The 10060-nt window shown below is 41.0% G+C and overlaps 1 protein-coding gene across 1 annotated transcript; it reads right to left on the bottom strand.

The window, feature by feature from the left end:
• Positions 1-2159: 2159 nt before the first annotated feature.
• rgs7bpa (regulator of G protein signaling 7 binding protein a) lies at positions 2160-9710 on the bottom strand. The gene is made up of 6 exons (XM_062516586.1): positions 9344-9710; positions 7179-7345; positions 4544-4674; positions 3738-3882; positions 3195-3265; positions 2160-2520 (listed from the first exon to the last, which is right to left on the bottom strand). The coding sequence occupies exons 1-6, from the start codon at positions 9470-9472 to the stop codon at positions 2429-2431; spliced, it is 735 nt and encodes a 244-aa protein (XP_062372570.1). The 5' UTR covers positions 9473-9710; the 3' UTR covers positions 2160-2428.
• Positions 9711-10060: the final 350 nt, after the last annotated feature.

Raw genomic sequence — 10060 nt, 5'->3', positions numbered from 1 at the left:
CTACTTGGCTATGGGTGAAGGATGAGAGAGAGCGAGACTCCTTGCTCTGGTGTTGCTATTTTAGAATGCCAGTGTGGTGTTGCATTTAGAACACTTGAATGTTCCAACTCTCTCTCCCTCTCTCTCTGTGTATGTGTTGTCAGAGACAGAGTGCTCTGTGCAGATCCTCATGAAAGGCTGATACAGCAGCTGCAAGTGGAACCTGGAGACACTTGATAATCCACTGCTCTAATATCCTCCTGACTATTTGCATCATAGGAGCATATGCTTGTGGGTGTTGAATAGAATACTGAAGAAAATGAAGATTTTCAGGTAAGAGTGGCAATAACAAGCAGTAAATAAACACACCTTGTGTGGTCAAACAAACAGGCTCTGGAAACATTGAGAGAAAAGCCAGCACAGTTATTTTGAGTTTGAGCCGTATTCAGACTTTATCTCACTTGCTTGGATGACGCCATCTAGTTGAGGTGCCCAAACTGGATGATTTCCCCCCTGATCTTTTCTCTGTGTCCCCAATGACCTCTGTGGCATCGCCGTGGATACCCAGGACACTGGAGCTGAAGCCCAGTCCTAATTCACACCCATGTGCAAGCAGAGCTGTAATCATACACCTGCAATGAGTCCCAAGAGCCTGTGTGTGTGTGCATGTCTGTGTGTGTGTGTGTGTGCACGCACATGTCTGTCTGTCTGTGTGTGTGTGTGTGTGTGTGTGTATGTCTGTCTTTGTGTGTGTGCTGCCATCCACAGCTGGTCTGGTGCTATACTGTGAGGGACATTTAGACCTGTCTATAATTGTCTGTGGTTAGTATAGCAGTTTCCAAAGCAATCTCCACTCCAGAAGGGCCAGAGAGACTACTGTGGTAGCCAAAAGTTACTGAATAAATGTACTGAATAAAATCAACATATTACACTTATTTTGAAAAAGTCTAAACAGGGGACACAATTCTGTTGTAAATAAAAAACAGTGTTTTATTACCCATGTAAAATGACAAGAGAGCATTTGTTTGCACTACAGAAACCTTTATACCATGCCTTGACATATTTGAAGCAGTTATTGATAATAAGCAAGACCCATGCTGCGCACGTCCAGTCTGTGCATCAGGTTTAGGCGGTCCAGTCCTGTCGCCCCTAACACCTCTAACCTGTTCAAGTGACTACACATACAGTAAACAACCTCCAGTGCTCCTCTATCACCGCTTAACGTGTGTACACAAAGGCTATGCAGGTATTGTATTCACCGAGTGGTGGGAAAGGAGAAACTCTTCGTACAGGTTCTCGGTTCATGGAAGACTAAAGTATATTTATAGCTAAAATAAAATAATAATAATATTAATAATAATAACCAAAAAAGGAAAACATAGTTCAGCTTGCGGTTCAGCCTCCTTTTTTGAGAGCTGTCAAGTGAGTTCAAAAGCCCCTCTCAATGGTTCCGCTGGGCTTATAAGGATGCATCCTTACCACTGTGTCCTCTCAAGTGCTCAGAAGAGGCTCCTCATTTTCCACCTCCTTTGCCATCACAAACTCGGCCATAACAGACTTTGGGAACAGAAAATTGTAACCATAGCCGTGCCATTTGGATGATACACGTACAGTTACAAACTTGCAATTACTGCCTGGCAGGGTTTTCACACCTACACGACACCTGGTAGGGTTATGACAGAGAGTTAGCCAAATCAACTGTAGTGCAATGCACACCTTGCAGATATGTCTCAGATATTGGAGAGAGATGTCGTTGCACTCAATTTCATGTATTTTGTTGAAACCAACCTTATGATTCAAGTTAAAAGATTCTGCATGGTCCTGGTGATAAAAAACTTCCCAGTGTCTAAACGTTGGCTAGAAAATAAAGTGTGACTCTCATGCTGTCTATAACTAAAATGTGTGTACAGTATGTCACTGATATTGCACATGAGCTGGCTAAACATAGGTTGAGTACATTTGGATGTCTTCATGCTTCAGTAGCAGAGTTCCGATGTTGCCCGCATTTGAAATTAGTTTGGTCCATTTTTAATCCATCACAGTCAGTCAATCAATCAACTTAGTCTAATGAAAACATTCATCAAAATTATGATGCGCTGGAAGATATTTGAATGCCAGACAGAGTTCTAAAGAATAAATATCAAAATGACGACAGATTTAGTTGTGACTCTTCCTCACTTATGCTTAAATGCAGACAGTCTTTTCCATCCTCTTTCAGAAATGGACAGCTTTCATTCAACAGCAATAACATACTACATTTAAGTTCATGACTATTTGTTTTGGACTATTTGCTATATTACAGTTATGTTCATATAGTTTTAAAAATGAGATATAGGCAGAGAAAAAAAGCACAGGAGATGGCAGTATACTGTATACTGAGTGAGGAGTGGCAAGTGCTAAAGGATTATTGAGGATGTTGTTATTATCCTGCTGTGTCTGGGAGGGCCTCTTAGCTTGATACGAGGCAACACAGCCCAAAGAATCGCCTCTTCCTTTGTCTAACCAGCGGATAGGGAGTCAGGTTCAGCAAGCTGCTGTCATCTGTGCACAAGAGAGACAAGAGCGGAAAGGGTTGAGGACAGGATATCCATGGTATTGACCTCAAAGCGAAATGTTCAGCAACCAGGTTGCTCTGGCTGTCTGTGGATATATCCTAGGGCTGCACGATTTCGAGAAAATATCTTTTATTTTTCTGTCATGCCTAGGGCATGAGACGCACAGCACTTTACACCTGATAGGTGATCTTCACTGTCTGTCACACAAGGAGGATGATACAAATCATAGATTAATTGTGCAGCCCTAATATGTCCTACACTAGTCTCAACCACATCTGTAAAAGAATGATGGTGCCACTGTATAAAATGCAGACTATTTTGGATTAAAATGTTATAAAAAAAATCAATCTTGCATTGAAAATAGTAGACATGGAGTGGAGAAAAGGCTCACAAGGGCTGTGGGATTATTTTCCTTGTGGCCCAGGGGATGAGTGGTTCTACAACCAAACATCATAGGAGTGTTATCTTAAACGGACTTTACAAAGGCTTGTTATGAAACAACTAATTACATGTCTTCAAAATGGCGTTGAGAAATAGAGATTCAAATGTATTCCAGGTCATATGGATTATGTAATGTGGCCGCACTGTACAGGATATGAAAGACTCGAGTAGGCATGATTCTATGAGTCACTTGACATGAAAGAGACTGAAACAGTGTACCTTGGTTCTTGAGTGGTAAAGGCATTGTCTCCCTGAGTTTGCTTAGAAGGTTCTTCATCTCTCTCATGTCCCTGTAACAATAACACAGTCATTTCTTGTGTAATAGCCACATTGTGTATTAACTGCAGGACAGTGTTGCTGCCTGTGTATTAACCTCACAGTTGAAGAAATATCACAAAATCAATGTATAAACCTCAGTTAATAGGCAAGAAATTACAGTAATAGCTATCTCTGTATTAAAAGTATTTGTGACGGTAACTTTCCATCAATTTGGAGGCAAAAGCATTGTTCCATACTGACTTCAAGTAATCACTTACAGCAGAGATACCGTAATTCCCCAACTGCTTCAACTATGAGGTTAATACACTAAAATGCATTTATTTTCTTCAATCGTCTTTATTGGGCTATTTGGGCACTGCGGTTAATACGTGAGAATGGTTAATATTGTGGCTTTGTTTTTTTTTTTTTTAATTGCCATAAAACAATTCCGTATATTGCATCTTCGTGGTGCTGGTGCTGTATCCCTCGAAATCGGTACGGTACCTTTCTGAGTTGTCGATGTCCGTGGCTACAAGGAGGCCAGCCTGAGAGCTTTCCACAGGAGACGAGGACGTGTCCTCTAAGATGGGGATATCTGAGGCGTCCTCCACTTTACTATCCATCCTCTGGAGAACAGAGGAATGCTGACCTACAATGAGTATGATCAATTTCAAAAATCATGCATTCCCCTCTCATTACTTGCTTAGCTGTAACTCCTACTTCCTTCAGTGACAAGGACTTGGCAAGGACAGGTATCTCAAGTCTCAAAACCTCACCACAGTGTACCTCAGGGATCAGTATTTGGGCCCTTTCAATTCTCCATTTACACTACTTCCTTTGGTGAGATCATTCACTCCCACAGATCACTGTTATGAGATCATATTGAACTTTACCTGTCTCTCCCACTTGAACACTTAACTATATCTGCTCAGATTCCAGCACGCCTCAGGGTTATTCAGTCTGGATGAAAGATTGGCACCTTCAGCTCATACTCAGCTTCTGGTATTTCCAGCTAATACAGCTATTCCCACACAGTTCAGCATCCTTCATTGACCCCAGCTAAAACCACACTTAATTAACTAATATCTATGATATCTAGATTAGACGAGACAAAACTGTTGTGTGATAAACACAAATATAGTTACTCAGTGCATCCTTGCCAATACAAGACACCTGATGCCAAATCCAAACCACTTGCATCTAAAATGCCCAGATTTATTTCAACGCTGATTGATTGATTGCCATTTACAACATGCCGTTTTGATACACAGTTTTTTGTGACTCCAGTATTGCAGAGGTAACCTCCTGACCTTTCCTGTGGATCTGCAGAGACCCCAGCAGACAGACAGACTTGAGGATCTCCGTGATGTACATCTCCAGGCAGCACTGCAGCTGGATGAAGAGCCTGCAGATCTCCGGCTGGATCTCACCATCCTCTGGGCTGCAGGGGGGGGGGGGGGGGGGCGGGTGGACGCAGGGTAGTGGGGAGGGGTGAGTTGGGGGGCAGGATAAGGCAGTAGTGGTACAGAATCAGGTCATCTCCATCATGATACCGACTGTAGTGGGCTTTACAATACCACTTTCCCTGGACAGAGGCTGCTATCCTCGTTCATCAACTTCAGCCAGCTGCTCTCCACATGACGTTTAGTGTCATACTTTGATGCAGAAACTTGTTTGTCATACGTCTAGTTTTCTACAAACACTTTTTTTAAAGGTTTATGGGGAATATAATTCCTGATTTTTTTTTGTCAGATCAGTCTCTATAATCACTTACAAACTGATTATAAAAAATGGTGGTCAACTTTATCACCGTGGATGCGATGAAAAACAAATTGAATAAGATGGGAGTAAAACGTGATAGCTTATGATATTTAAGAGAGCTCAATAAAGAAGAAACCTTGTGGAGGAGCCACTGGCTCTCTTGAGTCCAACAGTTCACACTAATTTTGGAAGCGTCCCTAATAAGCAGAGACTACTCCGGATTTGATCCTAAGCTCTTCCATTTCCTGGATGTCTCTCGGCATAGTGAGGTTATTTATGGACTAAGCCGCACCCTTCATGTATGGCAATGTGGCACTGGTCCTGGTGAATTATTCAAAGTGCGTTAATAGTTTATGGGCCTATAGGTTTTTTTTTCATCTGCCGGAACATGATTAATGCACACTGATCTAAAAAATGTAATATGTGACAAAATTCACATTCTGACATCATAAAAAATTAACCACACTTGGCATTTCATAATACAAGTGATATTTTCAACCAAATGAGCCTCAGACTGATAGCATTGTGTGGGTATTGAGTCCTAGCTTGTGTCAGTGGTAATAAATACATCTGCAAAACTAAGTTCCATGACTGCAGCTACCACTGATAAGACTGACTTCTCTATTCCAAGAGACTAAGCCATAAAAATGTTGTGTTTTTTCCCCAGGAAATCAAACATGGTTGGTTTCCATTTTTCTGTCTGATGTGTTCTAGGCCCTTCAAGGTCATTAAGATGAAATTTGATGATAAAAATGTTCAACTATAAAAAAAACTTCAACTACTTTCTCTTCACTTGTGCAACTTCTGGTTTGCAATGTCCATTATGAATATGGCAACGACTTCTACACAGTGTCACACATTTGCTAAGTGCTGAGAAAATGCTAATTACAGCAGATACGTTATTCACAGACTATATGCCTTGCCAGAGGATTTGAATGCTAATAAGACTATTTTTGGCAACATCACAAAAGTGTGCGTATTTTTGGGCTTTTTGACAGTTGGGAATAAATTCAGATTAGAAAGTTTTGAAAAACAAATGCTTTTCATCCATGCAAAAAAGGCAGTCTGCAACTCTTGACACTGCCAACAAACAAGAACAATGACGGTGGCTAATTTGAAAGGGTGAGCCAAAACTGAATTAGCACAGTGTCTATGCCCTCATCTACTGTACTCCATTATCATGTCATTTGATTATTTCTGCCCACACCATCTGTGACAATGGCAGTTATCATAAATCTCATAAACATCAGTTTTCATGAACCTCGTTTTGTGCATCGCTTTCGAAGAGGCGACATAGAGTCTTGCTTTTGCTAGATGAGAGGAGAGATAGGCGGAACTCAATAACTTCCACAGCATAGAAAAAAAAAACTACATCGACAGCAATCATTATGGAGAGCTTTTAAGGAGGAGGAAGAAAATGTTTGGTGGTAGATCCTCATAATGGGCATGTGTAATTGAAGGAGACCGGCTTTGGAAAAAAAAGGCCTCTACGATGTTTGCAGATTGAATGGCAAAGTGCTGTTGGAGAAATGACCGCATATGCTTCAGTGAAGGTACAGAAAAGCTCATAGTTGAATTATACATGCAGTTCCATTAAATGGATGGAGATAACATTTTTATGTGTCTCATTTGATAAATTTAGTGGTGATAGATCTATACCACAGACTTGCAGACTCCAAGAGCAACATAATCTAAGCACTAAGTGTGTTTGTGAGTGTGTGTGTGTGTGTGTGTGTGTGTGTGTGTGTGTGTGTGTGTGTGTATGTGTGTGTGTGTGTGTGTGTTCTTTTTAAAGATATGCAAACAAACTCTTCTTTCCAAATGGTATTACAATGCAAACAGTGCCACTGGTAAGCTTATACTTTTGTGTCAATTTCAGGTTATGTGGCATTGTAGACAGAATTGTATAACTGGAATGTTCTAACTATGAACAATATAAACATTATGGTCTCACTATTTCCAATCTATAGTGGTCTGCATTCAGCAATACATGCAGTGGGCAAAACAAATACAAGGAAGGTGGAGTCAACTATTGGGCAATCCAACTATTCTATGCGTATATCATCATCAAAGAATCTCAGAAGCCATTCAACCGAGCTCCACTTGATTTTTTCATATGACAGACTAATCAAAAAAAGTGGATATTACAATTATTGCATTAAAAAGGACTGATTATTTATTTACCAGGATATGGCTGATAAGCGCTGGTGTGCGGTCCGTGCCATCTCACAGCCCTTAATGCGAGTCTTGTGCATTTCTGCTCGAAGAGTGGGGCAATCCCTTGACAGTTCTCCAATAGAGATGACTAGTTCGCGATACAGTGCCACGAGGGTATTGAACTCCTGGACAATCTGAGGAGGAAAAGACAAAAGATTGACGTGATAAAGAATCCCAGTCACTGTGGCAAAGTGCACACCATAAAACTATTCCACTTACTGTTTGCACTTCTTGACCTGCTGACAATATGGAAAATAAAGTTAAAGCTTTTTGGAACATCAAACCCCTGTCTAGTCCTGAACATATTCAAACTGTGTTCTCTTTTTCACTATGTTGCTGTGTTGATTAGTATTTGAATTTCTATAAATATTCAATGTAAGCGCTAATATATTTTCTGACATTATGATTTTCTCGTTGTCTCTAATCAGGGACATTGGTCAGGCAGACCTTCGATGACAACTCGGAAGTCAGGGCAATGTGAGCATGCAGCATGCTCTTAAATCAGATTTGGAGCCATTAGTTCAAGTTTTGAAGCAATACATTTACCATCTACTCCTAGAAAATGTCAGAGTAATGTATACATTAGGGAGCTCTACATTATGTAATGTAATTTACTCCTTTGACACAGACGTCTCAGATTTTTCTTTTATTATTGAACTGCCTTCCTCTTGTTTTGTCAGTTGTAGATTGTTGCATGGCTCAAGAGAGAGCAGTTGCAACTCTGTGCCCATGGAGAAATGATACATAACTGGAGACAGAGAGGAAGTATCATCCTCATTTATTTCAATAGCCGATGCTAGGCTATCTACTTCAGCCAAAAATGCACTTAATCATTAAAAATGACATCTGAACAGGGCTCACATTCGGCCAAATGTTCATAAACAAGCCAATTAGGTGCCTCGTTGGAGATGGCCATGAAAGATGTCATGCATGTGGTTTGTTTGAGAAAATGTGGCCAGAATAACCTGTAAGACATCCTTTTTTTCAGATGGAGGTGATCAACTTAGATGCCAACTGGCTGAGGCAATCCCTCCAAATCCTCATCCTCTGTGGGCCTCAGAGTGGTACAGCATATAGGCTATGCCCTATATTTGTGTTTCAACTCAACTGAATGAATGAATGAATGAATGAATGAATGAATGAATGGATGAATAGATAAATAAATAACACCCTAGAAACTTGCAATTTAAGTGGAACTGTCTTTTTGTTACAGTAGAATCGATAGCCCTGTTCAAAATAGACAAAAGGTAGTCATGTAAACCAACAAAGTTCAGAAATATGTAGAACAAACATACTGAGTTTGAGAAACAACCAATCAAAGGGGAGAGAAAAACATCCAAAGTTTTGACTAGAGTGCCACCATCATCAGAGTTGGTGAAACTGTTGAGTCAATTGGCCTTATGGCTACCATATAGCGGTCAGTGGGACACCCATCTAACTCTGAAAGAGGCTACAGGCCAGACACAACACCAGCAGCTGGTGTTGCCAACTGTGAGCTTTTGTGCAATGCCACCAGTTCCATCAATATGACATACTGTAGGTTAAAATCTAGAGGCGTTATATTTCAGGTAAGAACAAAGCATATTCTGCAATGTAGTCTAGATCAGGAGCCCAACAAATTGAGATTACGTTTAGGCAACCCACAGAAGGAGCTTCATGTAGACAGCATGTGAAACAGAGCAGATTTACTGTTGTCCCATGGCTAGTTTGGGGGCTACTTCACAGCCAGTCCCTATCACATACAATACAGTTTGAGATGGGGAAATAATTACGGTCCACCTCTTTATCTCTATTGAACAACATTAAGATGACTATGAAAGGCCATCAGAGCTTTATGTTGTTAAATAGGCCAGGGCTACTCTTAAGACAAAGACATACAAGTAAGGTCATTTAAATTAGCCTATACGGGTGCAATGATAACCCATGACAACAGGCTGATGTGAGCCATTTACAACATGGAAAGCACAAATGTCATCTAGGCAAATGCTCGACTGCAAATACGTAGCTTACCCTTATACATTTTCACAGTGTTCTGTTCATCATCTGTTTGCATCAATTAGTTGGCCATAACGTAGCCTAAACACAGAGGTAATGGACCACAGGGAAAACTATTATGTCGCACGCATACCTACCATTCTGCAGTCTCCAACGGCGCATTGAGCTTCGCTATCCTTGCGCTCCGCGTACGGAGGCTTGCTTATTTGAAAAATATTCCCGGCTGATCTGGGGCGGTTCTTGCGCCCATTCGATGCAGAACTCATGCATACGCATCTAACGCTTTAATCCCTTTGATGTGGAAGACGCTGTCAATTTGTCCTGTATCCGCGTATGCTGTAGCAACTCTTTCTATGTTACACAGTAGCGATGTTGTAGCCTGTTAAGATGTTACAGCGAGTGTTTTCCTTAGTAACCCGTAGCGCGCAGGACTACTGAAGCTCTCGCAGCTCCTCTCTGCATCACCACGACTCCGAGGCGAGTCACCTTCACTTCAGCAGAGACCCGTTTCTAAGTGGAATGTCTTGTGTAGCATCGTCCACGCGTAGCGCAGAGATATCTAGACGTTTAAAGGCAACAGCATCTTCAAAGCTTGAAAGGATGATCTGTACCAATAGGATAATGGATAGTCTGAATCAGCTTGACTATTTCCTATGCGCATCATTCATAAACTACCTTCATTTAAACAGACACCTGCCCCACACAGCTGGTTGATTAGCCTATGGCATTGTCTATCGAAAACCCCGCGTGCATAAAGAGATTCAGAAATAGATTTGTCCCCTTTCTCTCTGATTAGAACCCTTTATCTCCATTCAAATCCTTTAAGGTTTTGTTAAAATGTTGTTTTTCTCATT

This window comes from Sardina pilchardus, chromosome 16 (genome assembly GCF_963854185.1).
Source record: "Sardina pilchardus chromosome 16, fSarPil1.1, whole genome shotgun sequence".
In the NCBI taxonomy this organism is placed as follows: domain Eukaryota; kingdom Metazoa; phylum Chordata; class Actinopteri; order Clupeiformes; family Clupeidae; genus Sardina; species Sardina pilchardus.
This window is presented reverse-complemented; position numbering and strand designations above follow the sequence as displayed.

Excerpts from the sequence above, each read along its gene's own strand:
- rgs7bpa (XM_062516586.1), bottom strand. The coding sequence starts at position 9,472 with ATGAGTTCTGCATCGAATGGGCGCAAGAACCGCCCCAGATCAGCCGGG. Across the intron at positions 4,675-7,178 it reads CGCTTATCAGCCATATCCTG|CCCAGAGGATGGTGAGATCC; the intron begins GTAAATAAATAA and ends CCCCCCCTGCAG. Across the intron at positions 3,883-4,543 it reads TCTGCAGATCCACAGGAAAG|GTCAGCATTCCTCTGTTCTC; the intron begins GTCAGGAGGTTA and ends TACTCATTGTAG.